This window comes from Pyxicephalus adspersus, chromosome 2 (assembly GCF_032062135.1).
Source record: "Pyxicephalus adspersus chromosome 2, UCB_Pads_2.0, whole genome shotgun sequence".
Lineage (NCBI taxonomy): Eukaryota > Metazoa > Chordata > Amphibia > Anura > Pyxicephalidae > Pyxicephalus > Pyxicephalus adspersus.
Window position 1 is genome coordinate 15,652,058 of NC_092859.1, and position 17,814 is coordinate 15,669,871.

At 36.9% G+C, this 17,814-nt stretch overlaps 1 protein-coding gene and 3 non-coding genes across 4 annotated transcripts in view; 2 read left to right on the forward strand and 2 right to left on the reverse strand.

Moving 5' to 3' along the window:
• LOC140322324 (C-type lectin domain family 10 member A-like) overlaps nt 1-15,665 on the forward strand; it is a 36,377-nt gene extending 20,712 nt beyond the window's left edge. The window contains exons 2-8 of the mRNA XM_072398903.1: nt 5,399-5,492; nt 6,583-6,687; nt 7,395-7,457; nt 8,777-8,824; nt 10,039-10,184; nt 11,620-11,732; nt 15,182-15,665. Of these exons, the coding sequence (XP_072255004.1) occupies nt 5,399-5,492; nt 6,583-6,687; nt 7,395-7,457; nt 8,777-8,824; nt 10,039-10,184; nt 11,620-11,732; nt 15,182-15,320 (708 nt within the window). The 3' untranslated portion in view covers nt 15,321-15,665. The remainder of the gene's footprint in view (nt 1-5,398; nt 5,493-6,582; nt 6,688-7,394; nt 7,458-8,776; nt 8,825-10,038; nt 10,185-11,619; nt 11,733-15,181) is intronic.
• Nucleotides 1,516-1,588, reverse strand: TRNAK-UUU (transfer RNA lysine (anticodon UUU)). Its single transcript has one exon. It is a non-coding gene; the product is annotated as a tRNA-Lys (tRNA).
• Nucleotides 3,878-3,949, reverse strand: TRNAE-CUC (transfer RNA glutamic acid (anticodon CUC)). Its single transcript has one exon. It is a non-coding gene; the product is annotated as a tRNA-Glu (tRNA).
• Nucleotides 15,666-15,852: 187 nt separating the features above from the next.
• On the forward strand, nt 15,853-15,925 carry TRNAK-CUU (transfer RNA lysine (anticodon CUU)). Its single transcript has one exon. It is a non-coding gene; the product is annotated as a tRNA-Lys (tRNA).
• The last annotated feature ends 1,889 nt before the right edge of the window (nt 15,926-17,814 follow it).

Below are 17,814 nucleotides of genomic sequence, written 5' to 3' on the forward strand. Positions count from 1 at the left end.
ACTGTTGGCCAATGGCTACAACGTGTGGCAGACATCTATGTTATGGAACAAATGATGGTGACCGGAGATGGAAACGAAGAGAAATTCACACAAAAATGTATTCACACAAAAATGTATTGGATACACTTCAGTAATTCCTCAGAATACAGTTTGATTCTAATAGAACAGGCCACCCCTGACGACGAGGAACTGGCCAGTCAGAGTCACTTAATGATGGCATAGCACAACTAGAAGTGAAATCCATACACAGCCCACCCACCCCTCTTTTCTCACATGTCCTACCAACTTGACTTCTTTTCTTTACCTTCCTACTGCTATATTCTTCTCTATTCTGTCTTTTCCACTCTACAATTAAACTATTCTTCAAAAATTGAGTTGACACATTTCGGATGGAGACAATATTATACAAGTGTTCTCAAAATGCTGCTATTAATTATTGTACCAATGAACATTGTGAGAACTTTGTTTGCCTGCTGATAATATTATTTTTTTTCCTGTATTTATATTGAAGATATGTCTTAATTAAAAATTATTAATAAAAAGAAAGCCAAAGGCCTTGGATGGGTCCTCCATAAATAAATAAAAAAGCTTTTCTGGTTTAACACATTTTTTCATTTGGTAGAGTAGAGGAAAAGCAAAGAATAGTGAGTTTAAAGGAGGATAAATATGATAGGGCACTGGCATTGTTGGGTAGCCCAGAACCAGTAATTTAGCAATCAGAATCATTATAGAATGTGCATATGCTGTAGTGAAAAGAAATCTGCGGAAGCAGTAATAACAGCAGAAGCAGCACCACCCAGAAGAGGGAATGCTCTAAATTTAAAAATGTTCCATCATAGACAATGATTTAACGGACGGTTGAAGATAATCTGAATAATCCATCGGGGGTTTGTAGAAGTCATCAGAGATTAAAGCTTGGTTCATTAAGCGAATGGACAGATGGGTGACATATGTAATATTGACAGCTACATGACTAAAACGTAGTTTGGTGTTAAAAGTTTTGAAAATTGAGTCTGCTTGAAAGGTTTTCACATGTAGTACCTATCTGAAGTTAGTTTAGAGAAGAAAGCAAAGGGGGCTCGTACCCGGGCCGCCTGGGTGAAAACCAGGAATCCTAACCTCTAGACCATATGGGAGAACCAATGAGCAGAGATAAGGATCATGATGCCATTTTATTACATGCAGGCCAGTGTATAAATGGAAATTAGTTTAAAATAATGAAACTGCAAGATAAACATTTGATTCTCCTCACTTAATGACCAAGTTCCATACCTGTGTCCTAGTCGTTAAGTGAATTTGTAGTTTCCTTTAAGAACCAGCTTAATGAAGACCAGCTTATTCTCTTCGGGTTTTTAGGGCATGATTTATATTTGAGGTAATGGTCGTATTTTTGAATTCTTTCTTATGTAAGCATTCTGCTGGGAGTACATTAATTTCTTCTATCTAGAACAAGGTAGTCTGGTTATGTATGATGGGCTTGCTTGATGTAGTTTGTGTCAGAAGTTAAAAAGCATCCGCCCGAACAGGGACTTGAACCCTGGACCCTCAGATTAAAAGTCTGATGCTCTACCGACTGAGCTATCCGGGCTTCAGTGAAAGCAAAGTGTCACATAACTGGAGTCAAATCTTCACCTATTTACAGTGGAAAAAAACTAAAAACATTACACTTGACTATAACCTCGCAGGTCCCTCAATGGTGCTAGTCCTTCCCGCCAAATCTGGTTCCACGTCGTCCTGGATGGTGAATCATGGATCATGGTGACGTACCAGCTGTAAAGGAGGGAAAAAGGGAGCTGATCTCAGTGCGCTTGCGTGAGATCAGCATCTCTTTCCCTTAATAGAAAAAATGCCCCTTCTGCGCATGTCTGAGATTAGGGCATGCGCAAAAGGAGCACCCAGGGCCTCCCGGGATGCGTGACGTAGGTATCCCGAGAGGCTCTGCGCTCACATTCAGTCTTGATCGCCTTGGCAATCACAGAAGACTGCTGAGTGAAATGAGCTATTGAGCTCTGTTTGGGGGGTACATGGACTGCGGAGCTGTGGAGTCACTCCTAGCGGTGGGGGGCATATGGGTGGCGGGGGGGTGCTGAGCAATTAGGTCACTGCTGGGGAAGGGGGTTGAACTGACCCACTGTTAGGACAGGGTAGTGAAAAAGTGGTTAGGGAAAGGCTTGGACAACTCTGTACCTTTTTTAAATTTGTGCATGAATTATTTTAAATACCTGCGGTTACTGAGGCTAGTGTGGACCCATTCCAAGCTCATTTACTGCTTGTAACAATATTTTAACAATGAAAGGTTTAATTTTAATTAATTCTGAAGCAAGTCCATTGCCACAAATTCAGATATACCAAGAGTTTAATAAAATTGCTAAGTAATAACAAAAACAGGACTAATCATTTATGAAATCATGTTAGTAAATTGACATTTCTGCTCCAACATCTCCTTGAACACTTGAACACCAACACCAAGGCAAAGGAAATTTGGCACGATTGGAAATTTTGGACGGTTATTTGATTAAAGTGATGATGATAATTGTCGATCAGCTATAAATAGATAGAAGTGACATCACCAGTATCTGGTGATTATCTGGTGATACTCTTCTGTAAAACATTTTGATCCATATGGGATAACTTTCTGAACACTGGGAAGCACTTTCTAATTTATTCATTAAACCTATAAGTCTTTCTTGAAGATTCTAGCATAGAATCATCAAGAACAATATTTCAGCCAGTTTCTTCCTATTGCAGACTACAGATATCATATATCATATCCCTCTCTCTCCATCTTCACAATCATTCATCCACTCTTAAACGCAATCAATCAAAGAATTCAGGATACTGGTGATGTCACTTCTATCTATTAATAGCTGATCAACAATTATCATCACTTTAATCAAATAACCAATCGTGCCAAATTTCTTTTGCCTTACTCTTTGGTTGAAGTACACTGAAGATTTACTCTCACATTTTTTCATTCTTGAGGTCACTAGACCATGGTTTCAGATATCCCCTGAGGAAGCCCGTTAAGGGGAAACGCATTGGGAGAGACCATGAGCATATTGATGACCAATATTTGAATATTCTCATGGCCTTTTTACTAATGTTTCTAAAAAGATATTTTTGTGAATTGAATAAAGCATTTTAAGCTACCGGTATGTTAGACCTTTATTTGCTGTAAAGAGCCACTATCTCTCTATCCCTTTCCTTTTTTTGCATAACTATTGTTTGGTTCGGCATCCACTTCAGTGGTATTCTCTCAAATTATATTATGGTGGGATTGGTTCCTTTCTTTTAAATCAGATACAAAAAAAATTTCAACAACTAAAATAAAGAAATTTTACCACTGGTTCCTTTTTCCCCCATAGGCAGAGTAGCATAGAGAAGTATTTATGTAAAAGCCATACCTTACTTATTTTAAGTCTGATCCCAATGCTTGTAAATAATGACAGCACAGAAAGAATTGCTGTCATTCATTTTTAAACGCATCCCAAGCCCTGTGTGGTAGAAAAAGAATTTTTTTTTTTTTTTTTGGAACATTGCGCTTTTTTTGACAGCTCTTCCATTTTAAATGAGCTGCTTTAATAAATGCATGATTTACAACACAATGCACACTAACACCTTAACACACATGTATTAGTGCACCACATAGATCTAAATCCATTCATCAGCATAGGTTCAAAATCAATAACAGCTGCTAGTAAAATGTGCTTTAGACCCTGGACCCTGATTGGGGACTGGCAAGATGTGGAACGAAAAACCTTAACCAAAGATCTTCCCCTACATATGAGTCTATTCCTGAGTACCTGCAACTTCCTATGTTTATGAGGACAATAGTGGGAGATAACAGTCATGAGAAATAGAAGCAATTAAAATGACATTCCCTGACCGGGAATCGAACCCGGGCCGCGGCGGTGAGAGCGCCGAATCCTAACCACTAGACCACCAGGGAGTGTACGATGATAAGCCTTCACTGTTGCCTAACCTATCTAAGTCTATTTAGCATAGATTTTTGTGAATAACTTTAAATGAATTAAATACAACAAACAGAAACTGGATAAGATACAACAGAAAAATGGCAATCATAAAAAAAACACAAGACAAAACTCTGTATACGCAGGAGAAATATATATAGCAGTTCCAATTATATCTTTAGATTCTATCACAGTGAAAGAAGTACTACAAGGTAACACACTGTACAATCTTTTCTTTGAAAGACTTCCGACGAAATCTAAAGCAACGTACACACGAGCAATAATTATCATTGGAAACAAACCACTAACTACCGTTTGGTTGATAATCGTTAACAAATAAAGTGCACAACGATGCCAATGAACGAGGATTGTCGCTGGAAACAAACTACCTTCCCGGAGGATCTGTTTGGGCGACGATCGTTCGCTATCTATTGCGTGTACGGTCATTCAGTGATCATGGATCGTGCTGCAGTACACTTTCTCCTTTACATGTCACTCCCTGCATCGTTCAAACGATCGTATCTAGGGTGTGTACAATATTGGTGGATTATATTTGAACGATCGGATGTACAGAATTGTGCACAATACGATTGTTTAAAATAATCGTGCATATTCGTTAGTTTTCTATCGACAATTATTGCACGTGTGTACCTAGCTAAAGTATACCAACCATATCTATTCACCTTTATTTCATACATATACTGATCCAGTCAGAGTGAAATAAATAAAACATGAGAATCCTGCAAACTACAATGTGAACCACAAACACAGATCATGTTCCAGATTTCCTCTTTGCACTCCACATGGCTGAGTGGATTGGCAGGGAAGCAAAATGAAGGTGAGGCTTTCCAAATATGTTGAAGAAATGGGAGTGAAGTATCTTATCTTGCAGTATTTCTTGCACATAGCTGTCCCAGTTCTTATGAATGGGGCAGAAGTAATGTGCGCAGCATTATAGAGTATAAGAGAGAGTGGAGTGCAAAGATGTTGGATGCCATATTGCTGGAGTAAAGGTAAGTAATTGCAGACTTCCATTCTATTATGACCACATAGTATAATGAGAGTTTAAAGAAGCTGCTAGCTGGCCTCAGTAAGCTTTGCAATACTTGAAAAATATTGAAATCCTCTTGAAGTCTTCTATTTGCTTGTATAAATTACCAGTCAGTGCACACGTAAAGATCAATGTTAAATATCTCCATAATGAATCTGAGCAGGTACTCAGTGAACAATAGCATGAAATGCATTTCTTTATCAATATCTTATATGAGGCTGGAGTTATGCCAGACCTCCTGGACATCTGCATTGCTAGTTTTTGCAGAATTGATATAATTTTTTTTTATTTCCCAGGAAGAGTTCCTGTTCCAGGATACATTGAATAAACATGTTTTTTAAAATTATTTTTATCACAATCATTTCCTCTCCGTCAGCATTTTTGTACACAAAATCAGTACATTCACCAGTCAGCTTTTCAGCTCATAGAGTCTGATGATAAGTCACTGCAGAACAAGATGAGCTTTTCAGGTAAAACATTTTTTCTTCTATCCATTTTGCAGGTTTACGAAGAAAAATGACCAAAGCCAAGATGGCTAAACCATGGGGAATTTATTACATGTCAACTTAAAGATCCAACTGCAAACAGTATAGTGTCTGTTTTTTTTTTTTTTGTTTTTTTTGTTTTGGGTAAGTTTCCACAGGTTCCTTTTTTTTCCCATAGGCAGAGTAGCATAGAGAAGTATTTATGGAAAAGCCATACCATACCTATTTTAGGTCTGATCCCAATGCTTGTAAATAATGACAGCACAGAAAGAATTGCCATGGGTGCTTACATTGCTGTCATTCATTTTTAAACACATCCAGACACACTAAGCCCTCTGTGGTAGAAAAAGAAAACTTTTTTTTTTTGGAACATTGCGCTTTCTTGACAGCCCTTCTAGCTGCTTTAATAAATGAATGATTTACAACACAATGCACCTTAACACACATGCATTAATGCACCACATAGATCTAAATGCATTCCTCAGCATAGGTTCAAAATCAAAAACAGTTGCTAGTAAAATGTGCTTTAGACCCTGGACCCTGATTGGGGACTGGCAACTACCTAACAAGTTGTCCTTTCCCAGTAGCTGCTACCAGCAAGGACAAATGTTGCAGCTGGGAAACATGCATCAGACGTCAGAGTTTGCCTTTAGCACATAAGGTCAGCTTCATTTTTGGTTAGCTCAGGTTCTCCTTTTTAATCTAGTTCCCTTAGTGGCCATACTGGCCCTTCCTTGTATTTTGCTCCTTTACTGGCTAGCATGGCCGCCTTGCATCTGCCTCCTTTACTAGGTACAGTAAAAGGTAGAAGGAGAAAAGGTTCTGCAAGTGTTAATGTTTGGGATAAAACTTCAAGGGAGTTAGGTGCAAGTGGTGAGTTGGGCTGGACCCTCCTATATCATGTCGTTAGAGTGGGAATGGAATTGTGTCTCAGTATTGCAAGAAATCATAATATTTCCTTACTTTCTAACCAGCAATTATAAAATGAAAATGATTGGTTGCAATGGATGAATGATGGACTAAATGTTATCCAAAAACTGATCAATACATTTTATTTTGCATTGTTTTATTACAGATAGATGGGGATTCCTCACACAGAAATTCAATCTGATCATATATGGACTGATAGGATTCTCCTATGTGCTGGTCATCGCAGTCTTCATAACAGCCCTGTCACAGAGTAAGTGTAATTTCTTGGGGCAATATCATGCTTAGCATTGATTTGGAAATTTGTTTTTTATGTTGTTCATTACAACAAATGCAAAGTAAAGGATTGATGCTATAGACAACAAGATTGCATTGCTTCCTGAAAAATACTGGTGGTCACTGAAATGGGAGAGAAACACTGACCAAATATTTCAATATAATTTCATATATAAATTTTTCACTCTTTTCATTTACAGCAAGGTGGTAATCTAGACTTATTTCGCCTGGCAGGCTTTTTTTTTAAAGTTTCCTAATTTAAAACAACGTGTCACACACAGCGCTCAATAACTCTGGAGCCCACACATGTATACGAGTCTGGCTCCTCTCTTTCTCTCTCTCTGACCCTTCCTCCTGCTTCTTAGAAACTTAAGAGAAGTTTATTCAGAGAAAATCTAAACATCAGTCCAACATGATGTGCCACAGAGAATCTTTTTATTAAATGTTTTATTTTACATGTACAAAGTAAAAAAATCCATTCAGCCCTGTGATTGCACATCTATGGCTACCAGCAGCCATACCTAATTTTCAGGCAGCCAAAGGCCTGGGGAGGGGGTAAGATAAGAACATGGCTTCCTCCTACAGAGATGTAGTCTCACCTTACATCATTGCAGGAATGTTCATCTATCTAAGCATTTATTTGTCTTTGTCAGCCTAACAAAGTTTTATTTTCTTGCCTTGCAGAAAGTCCACCTCAAACACTGGCGATGGCTAGCAAGAGTGACCTTCAGGGCTTGAATTCAACTGGTAAGTTCATAGGTAATTCTTTATAATCATTTTAAAAGAAACCACCTTTCTTAAACTTCAGCCAAATTACTTTGTCTGGGCTGAAATGATATCATAGGTTTGCTGCAGGCAGGAGGAAGCTTTTTTCCAGTCACCCCTCTGACTGTGGCATTGTAACTTTGTAGCCAAACAAGGTAAAAAAAACTGCAGCAAGGTGATATTCTTTGTCTGCCATTTATGAACACAGCCTGGACTGGACCACCATCAAAACTTTCTGGACCCCATATAGGGTAAGCTTCATGTCCCCACATTCAGGGTCCAGTAGAGAAGTACCCCTCCCCACCTCAGACCCCCCGATAGCAGCCATGTGCACACAGCACCTCGTTCCAGAAACTATTTACTGACTGAAGAAGGATTGTTATGTCCTTCTGGGTAGAATCACAGATGAAGCCATTGTCAGAGGCTCTCTTATAATCTCACTCATTCAAAATTGGCTGGTGGTATGTCTGATTAATAGGCTGGTGGTATGTCTGATTAATAGGCCTGACTTTTACGTCTAGACATACCACCAGCAAAGTTTAATTTATGAAGTTGCCAATTTATTTATATATGATTGTGGTCTTCATACACCAGAAGAAGTCACCCTCTGACTGCTGGTTTTCCAGGAAATCTCTTCACCTGGTTACAGTAAGTTATCTAAGTTCTACAAGATTGGAGATGACTACCATGGGAGATCCTGGGTGTCCCAGCAAACGTGGAATGAATCTAGTCTGGGATTGAAAACATTTCCCAGATAAAAGCAATCACTTTAAGAAATCTATTCATGGTTTGTTGGACCACCCTGGTTCTCCCCTGATAGTCTATCTTCTCCAGTCTTGGATAACTTTATTAAATCAGACCAGAGGTTCCTCGGATAGGACTGGTCTGGGATTGTCTACTAAACACCAAACATTAGGCCAAGTTGAGGTATTGTGTTTAACCATTAAGAGATTAGGACAGGGAGGTCACTATGAACAATGTATAGCCATCTGTTTAAGTGTATTGTACAATCCCACAGTTAAATACAAGTCAAGGGACTGGCCTTTTCCAATATGCCTTGACCAGGGAAATAATCAACCAGAAAAGATTTTCCTGACCAATTTTCCTTATTAGCCCCTAAAAAATTGGTCCAACTCTCCATAGGAACAGGTAAATTCACCAGATGACCACCATGGAGGCAATATATTATAGCAAAAGAGATTATTCCCCAGTGGAACACTATTATTATTTAATTTATAATCTGATAATAATATTTAAACATTGTTCATATATTGTGATAATGATGGTTTATTCTGTTACAGTTTCTAACCTGTTAGCAAGGATGAAGCAAATAGAACGGGATGTAAAAAGTAAGATATTCTAAATATATATGTTTAGTATGAATTGGAACCCCAGCTGAAATTACCCTTGAGTTTTGAATAGTTGGTAAGGGTAAAGCTACGTACACACGGCAGATTTTTATCGCCCGATAATTGGCATCGGCCAATTATCGGGCGAAAATCTTCCGTGTGTACAGTCGGTGTCATCCATCGTCCGGACGACCGACCTGCCGGATCCACCAACGATGGACGACAGCCGATCGTAATGAAAGGGAAGGGGAGAGCTCGCAGCAGGGTGCCGCTCCGTCGCTCTCCCCCCTCCCCTCTCCATAGAGCATGAACGGTGCTGTATGTACAGCATCGTTCATGCATCTTGCAGCCCCTTGTTTTATTTATTTGGATATTTGTTTGTTAATTATTTGGAAAGTTAAACTTTATTTAATGGTGTTTTAAATAAACGGCTGCTTGCCAGCCAATTTAAATCCAAGATTTTGTGTTGGGATATTTAATTGGGGGGAGTGGCTGGTATGCAGGGGAAGGTTTGGTAGTAGAAGGTAGTTATGACAATGGTGTTTATAAGGGATGGGCTAGAAGGTCCGAGCTCCCCGGGTCATGCCTAGGACACCCATTCCTCCAAACTGATACCTGCTCATGAAGGTGTTTTGATATTTGTATAACTTGTTCAAAGGACCACCGCTTGCATAAGGAGTAGCGGGCCCTAACATTGGAACATTTTGCATTAGACAAATCCTTATTGCAGAAAGGGACAGGAAATGCCCTTTCTGCAAAAAATATTCTTACCTGCCTGGTTGCCATAAAATTCCATCCATCAAAATTCAGCATTTGTTAACAGGGATTAAGCTACATATAGCATCTCCCTAAGAAGCAGCATTTTCGGGTGTGTGGAAGTGGTAAATGCACCACGACCTCACTTCAAATGTGAATTATGTACATTCCAAACACTCTACAAAGAAAGGTGGGTAGTAGGTTGTGTTATGCAACTTATTACAACCCAGAGTCTAGTTTTACAACCATGCATTTTTACAAAGAGTTGTGATGGCATAATGGAAACCCCTTATTTATCCATTAAAAACCAACCATGCACAAACTTGGCACAAGTGTGTTTGCTGATAAATATCCCAGTTGCTATAGTACATAAAGGTGTTATGTAGATCCTAAATTGTTCGAACGCTTTATTCTGTAAGTTTAATTAGGACATTATATCCTTGTGGTTTGTTACTCAGAGTCTACCACCTGCGAGACTGGCTGGTATTTATTCCAAGGCAGTTGCTACCTTTTTTCGAGCCTTAGATCTAACTGGATGAAAGCCAGGACAACATGTATATTGAAATATGCTGACCTAGCTGTAATAACCAGTGAGGAGGAGCAGGTGAGATCTTCATTTGTGAATTGAAGTTTATTGCCACCTAAACTTTTGTACAGATTAAGTTATTAAATTGGAATTCCATAATGAACTGAGACCCATCATGAATTTGACCAGAATATTGTGAATCTACTGCTAATTGACTAAAATTCAGTCTACAAAGAGGACTGGTAAATAATGCTCTTGTACACTTAGCCCTAAGTGACCAGTAGAAGAACAAGGGACTCTGCCAGTCATTTTTTGGTGCATGCAGCAGGCTGATTGGATTGCTGCACCGCGTGGAATATTCCCCACCTATGTCATCAAAAACAGAGGCACACTCCATCAGTCATTTCAGCATTTTGGTTTTTGCTGTCAGGATACTGATAGAGAAAAACAATGTGGCAATAAGGCACCATTACTGTACAATTATTCTACTGTTTTGGGTACTAACAGTTGTGTTGGGACTCAATGGGAAAGGGTTATGGATCACTGTTGCTGGCTGCATGCTGGGATACATAGTGTACAGTTCTACTACTTCTGTGGGGAGTGGAACCACTGTTGGGACCAGCACCAACACAGGTTGACATTCAAAAATCTTTGATTTTTTTCTGGATTTTTGAAGGTTATATAGTAGACTCTAGACTATCCAGTCTAATGTGGCGGAAGGGTAGGCCGGATAACAAAAAATCCAGATAGTCCGGAGTTCCATTAATAAAGTACAGTACTCACCTCCACACACAGGCCAGCCTTCCTCTCGCCGCACCTGCGGACATCTGGCACAGTTCCGGAGAGTAGGCAGAAGGGATATCTCAACGTGTATTTAGTGTAGCAAGCAAGACCGAGCAACTGCTTCTGGAGAATAGCGCCATCAAAACATAAATGTCTAAATAGTGTACTGCAGTCCCTGTATTGAAAATCCGAAATCCATGTCCGAAAACTGAGAAAACCAGATTATTGATGGCCGGATTTTTGATTGTCAACTAGTATAATATTTCTGAACTGTCTACTACTTGTTCATAATTATATGATTGTTTCAATGTAGTTTTCACTAATAATAATTTTTCCATCCCATGGAAAATGGTTTGTGTTGTTTGGTAAAGTTTTTCAGCACATTTTGGAAAAATTAATTCTGATTCAAAAAGTGTTAGCAGGACAATATAATCTGAGGCCTTTTTTATTTTAATGAAATGGTCCTTCAAACCCACAAATAGTTTACCTTATCCCATGCTTAAGACTCTGTTAACCTAACGTTTGTGTTAATATGAATTCAACATTATATAAGGTCAGTTTGTGTCTTGTGCAAGTCTAAGTAATTGAATAGTAAATGCAGTAAAAGGTAAACACATTTCAATTACCTACAGTATATACCCTAGCCCCAATATTGTTTTACTATGAATTTGTCAAATGTACATTTTGAACAGTTCAGTTCAATAATATTATTTGATTTCTATTTCTTTAGAGGTTTATCAGTGATAAAATTGGGAGCGCTTTGTACTGGATTGGTCTGACTGACATAGAGGAAGAAGGCAAATGGACATGGGTAGATAGGACAGACTATGCATCCTCATATAAGTAAGATATTTTCAATATTTTATTTCTGTTACCACATCCACAATATGCTACCTTTCACACATCTGTGTATCAAATAAGATGTAATAGGGTGTTTAGTAGGGGAATGACACACATCCGATGGTTTACATTTCAAGTATTGCTTACTAGAGCCAAAGAAGATACATAAAAGCTAAGAGGTTATATTAAAGTGCTGCTTCTTAACACAAATTGCAAATAATAAAAATATGGGTATATGAAGAATACTTAAAAGGATAACTCTACATTTAGCTGGTCCATAGCACTTTGGGAATCCGAATTAGAATGTCAGGATAGGGTTAAATAGGGCAAAATCTAAAAAATACAGCTGGTATTAAGTCACCTAATAGAAGAAAATACACCATCATGAAAGCTCTAGGTGTTACATTGGACTTTAAAGACCAGAAGACAAAAATTTTATACCAAAATAGCAGAAAACACCCATATGGATAATAGGTATTACCGTATACAAATATATATATAGTCTATATAGAGAACTCACTTCTCAATTGTTCACTTTAAGATCATTATGAAGGACAAGAGGTTACTCTTTGAGTCTGGAGGAAAAAAAATGTAGGCTCAGGATAAGGAAGGGATTCTTCACTGTAAGATCTGTGAAAATGTGGAATTGACTCCCTCAGGAAATAGTTTTAGCAAGTTCTTTAAATTGCTTTATGAAAAAGCTGGATGCTTTTCTAGAAGGACAGAATATACGTGGGTAATAAATATTTAATATAAAGATAACAGACTGTTGATCCAGGGAACATCTGATTGACGATCAGGAAGGATTTTTTTCTCTTGTTGGAGCAAGTTGAACCAGGGTTTATGAAGGGTTTTTTGCCTTCCCGTGGATCATTTATATCTATAGGGTTTTTATCTGAGAAATGTTTTTTTCTTTAGTGGTTGAACTTGATGGACTTTTTCAACCTAACTATGTAATTATGTAACTAAGTAGCCTATCAACATATCAATAAAAATAAGCTTATTCATCAAGGGTGTAATATACACTGCCTGAGACATTGCAAATATCAGAAGAACAACTTTATATGATTAGTGATTAACATCATAAATGGAACATGCATAGTATTTAAAGATTAAAAATATATTTTGTTTTTGGACATACCCATTAGGTAAAATCAGCAATGACATCTTGATTGTAGTAAACACGGAATTCACTTGTACAAAGTTCACAGCTTCATTTTAGCACAATCAAATAATAATCAACAATCAATCCTAAATAATTATTTTTTAAATGATTAATTCTCCTAGAAGATAAAATAAATACATAACTATTATTATAAATACCAAAAAAATCCTAAATAATTTCCCCTCTTCCTCTAAATTAAAACTATAGCAGCCTTTCTTACCTATTCCTCTCCTCAGCTCCCACTGCTTTTAAAAAACGTTCACAAAGTAGAGAAATTAAACATCTGTGTACACATGCAAACCAGCAACCTTATCTTCATCTGATGTCAAACAAGGAATGGCTGTAGGGCAAAGTTAAAGAAAGAGCAGAAAATTCTGATAAAAAGGGCTTTAACATATTTATTTAAATCAAACATGAACAAGCACTCCCCAATAGGAAATATTTATTTTAACCCTTGAAAGAGTTTTTATGTAAAACACTTCAAAATAAAATAAAACCTCAAAAAAAAAATTTTCATAAAAAAATAAAAGGTAAAATATGTTAAGAAATTAAATATCCCTCTTTTTATTGGGCTCTAACTACTAGATGGACCCCCCTATAATAAAAACTCAGAGGTATTTTTTTCTTAGTTATGTGTACCACTAAAAGGAAACTACAGAAGCACAAACGGCTTTGTGTAAACTCCTAACTGATGAGATGCTCATTAGCTTATCTATACAGGACACAGAAACACAATATGTTATTAGAACACACCAATAATGATGATAGGACATACCTAAAAATAAAATGTTTTATTTCTGGTATGATGGTAAATATCATAATGAGGCAACAAAGAGTACAAAACCCCTTAGGAAACAACACAAGGCTACTAGGGGTGGAATTTGTACTGCTATTGTACTTTAATCCAGAATTGTACAAACTATGTGCAATTTGTCAATGTAAGTGCTTCACATAGTCCAAACGAATGACATATCTCAAGTACCTCATCAATGTCACTTGGACCTTAAACACAAAATATCATGGTTTGCTCAAAACTTCAAAACATAACAAAAAAATGTAAATGTCACAAAAGCTCCTTTAACCTTTTGGGATGGTAAACAAAAATTATAAATAGGAGTCCAATAAAGAGCATTGTCCCAAAACTATATGTATAAAATATTTATGTAATCAATATACTTACAATCATATTAGTTTTGGCCTTAAAAACCATGTCCTTACAATGTAACTCATATCCAGGCATCTAAATTTAAGCTTATCTATAACCTTCAGAGTCTGGGAACTTATACAGATGTGGTAAAAGAACCTTTACCTTTTAAAACCATGCAATGAATATCCTGTGAATATCAGTGAATATTTCATGTAAAACCTTATACATTATACTTTATCCATCACAGACAATCATTCCACATTTTAAAACATAAGATAAAAAAGCATATTAACTAAGAATTCAGTATGGGGAAAGTACAAAAAAACCATCTTTATATTTTCAAACAAATATCTATTTTAAAGCTACTTACCCAACAAAATAATTTTAATTCAATTACTGTGCTGGGTGTTTTTTCCTTTATGGCAATGTCTAAATCATACATATATAATAAAGCATACATAAACTTGGAATTTTCACTTTACATAAAAGGCTAGACAACCCTTTTTATTTAAAAGTAAAAATTTTGTTTTATAGAGTTTTGCACAGAGCCTCCCGGGATACCTATGTCACGCATCTCGGGAGTCTCTTCGCAGTTACTTCTGAAGGAGCCCCTTCATCAATAAGGAAAAAAATTGGCGATTGATGATGATGAGGATAGGACATACCTAAAAATAAAATGTTTTTTTCTGGTATGATCATAAATATCATAATGAGGCAACAAAATGTACAACACCCCTTGAGAAACAACACAAGGCTACTAGGGGTGGCATTTGTACCTCTATTGTACTGCATGTGTAGTGAAATCGGCAAGTTTTTTCCCAATCTACCCAATCTACGTCAACCTATCTTGCGCCTGCACAGTGCAAGATTGGGTGATGTAGGAAGAAGAACACGGAATTAGAGAGGAGAAGATGACAGCACCTGGCACTCCTTTGCGCCAGGCCAAAGATGGATATAGGGACAACGCAGGACCCGATGGAAGAAACCTTCCAACGGACAGACTGATCTCTGGGATGAAGGTAAGTGTGATTTTATTGTTTTAGGTTATTTTTGGGTTTACTTCCACTTTAATAACATATAACATATATTAACATATATATTTTATTGTTTAATCAAATCTACATTTCTATTCTCTTGTAGGAACTGGATGCCAAATGAGCCCAGCAATACTGAAAACAATGAAGACTGTGCTCACTTGAGCAAAGCTGGGAAATGGAATGATAAAAAATGTTCTCACACTGAGTTTTTTGCTGTATGTGAGAAAAAACTTGGAGGGTAATCTGCAGTTGACTTGACATCAAGCCTGCAGGCGCACATTGACACCAATATATCCAGCTGATGTACAAAATATTAACTAGTTTCATGTTAGCAGAATGTAGTCATGAACATATCTGCACTCATGCCGTGTCTGGAAAAAATAATGTCAATGAGCTCCAAACTGTGACATTTTTTTTTTATCATAATATGTTCCTGAGCCATAGAAGGTTTTTGGTGAATAGAGGTAATCAAAGGTCTCTTTAAGGACTAATGTGCATACATTCCAGGAAAATTCATCATTCATTCCATTACACAATTCATTTCCATTATTGTTTTGCCTAATAATAAAACATAATACTAAAATAAAGCTATGCAAGTGTATTTTATCTTTTTTTAACTCTGTCTATATTATTTCCTTAGACAGCTAGATTAAACAAAACATGTGCATCAGATGCATTGATATGCAATGAGCTATTTACATTAGGATATTATATTCTATTTTATAATTTTAGGTAATCAATCAAGCACTAAGCAGATCCCTGGCATGCATGATTGCCCGGCTAGCTCAGTCGGTAGAGCATGAGACTCTTAATCTCAGGGTCGTGGGTTCGAGCCCCACGTTGGGCGATTTATTTTCAATCTACCATCAATGGCAAAGCTTTCTCCACTATTTTCACCAAGAGAATCACTGAAATAGTTTTTAAGTCAAGGGAACCCTTGATAAAACCAATGTATTTGGGTCAATGAGAAAAATGTCCCTTTCGCTAGAAGTCATAGGGACGATTGCCATTTTTTCAGTGGAAGGGATGGTAATGCATAAGGTGCCATGCAAGAGGACAATCATCCACAGCTAAAGGAACTCCTAGAAGCCTCCGATAAAGAACCCTAGGATTCCAAAGATCTATGACTAAGAATAGTTGTATGGTAAGTTATGAGGACATTTCATAGCTAACTCCCATCCCAAAAGGATTCTGAGGGTTAGTTAAGGACTTTTTGTCTGTGATCTGACAATGGAAATCCATTTCTATTATGCAGAAACATACATAACTAGAGTAGTATTAATACTCATTTGCTGTTGCAAGAATTGAAAATAATTATGGTTGTCATGTCCTAAATAAAATGTTGATTTAAAGTGTCATTCAAAATTGTATTGTGCAAATAAAATGATTTGACTTTTACATAAAGCTGTTAGGTCTCACAAAGGAAATCTATACCATGACATTAGAACAGAATACATTCATTTTAAATAATCAATAACCAACTATGAAAAAATAGTGAAAGCTACTCTGGGTTAGAAATCCATTTGCTAAGATGAAGGTAACCGAATATTTCAGGAAGAATTTTTGATTTTCAAAACATTTGATAATTTGCATTTCTTCTATACAAGTATAAATATACCTAATCTATTTGTTAAAATCAGTTGTAATCAGGATTACCAAACAAACAATGGATGGTGCATTGAATACTTTAATGAATTACAAAGGTTGTTGCCAGTCTCAAATTTTTGACCCAGAAGGAACCCCTAAATAAGTTACAGGTCTCATGGAAACCCTTGTTAAAAGCAGTTCTTTGGGCATCTATGGGAAAAATGCTTTATACTGGCAGGTAGTTAGAAGAAAAACATGCTCACAGAGCCCAATGTTATTGTCACCTTTATAGAAAGCTGAGCAGATAATAGGTTGATAACCCAGCAGATAACATGTCACTGTAGACGAGAATAGTTGGCCTATGGTGAGTAATGAGCACGTGATATAACTAACCATTCTCCCAAAAGGACCTTGAGGCTTAGCTGAGGACATTTTGTCTGCAAATTGACTATTGAAATCTATGTATTTTTGCAGTAGAATACGTGGCTCCTAATACATTTACAATGGTTATTATAATATGTATTGGCTTTTGTAAAAATTGCAATAAAATTGCTTCCCATGTGCAATGGTTACAACATTGAACCAATTTTAAAAAAAGGATTACATGTTTAATCTGCTTAATTCTTTCATATTAATTAATTCATCAAAAACTACACTCAATAAGATAGAAACTGTTTTCACACAAAGCAATTAGGCGACACAAAGAAAACTGTAAAGAAAACAATAGATTGCAGGAAATGTTAGGATAAAATATATTATTAAAAATCACCCCACTTTTTTATCTTATACTTGAACCACAAATACAACAATGTTTGTATGTGGGGATTTCCTTACTATCTTTATCCTTAATCATACTGATACACATAAATACAATCTAATAACAATTTATTTGTTATTTTTTAAAAAATAAAAAAAATGTACAATTAATGCTTCAATTTGGTTAAACAGGTGCTTATAGTCAATATACCGTATTTTTCGGACTATAAGACGCACTTTTTCTTCCCCAAAACTGGCGGGGAAAAGTGGGTGCGTCTTATACACCGAATACATGTTAAATATACCGGTAATTAAAAAAAATCATACTCACCCGATACCGCGATCCCGCGATGCTGTGGGCTTCTTCTTCTCCTGGCTCTCCTCCCGGCTGCA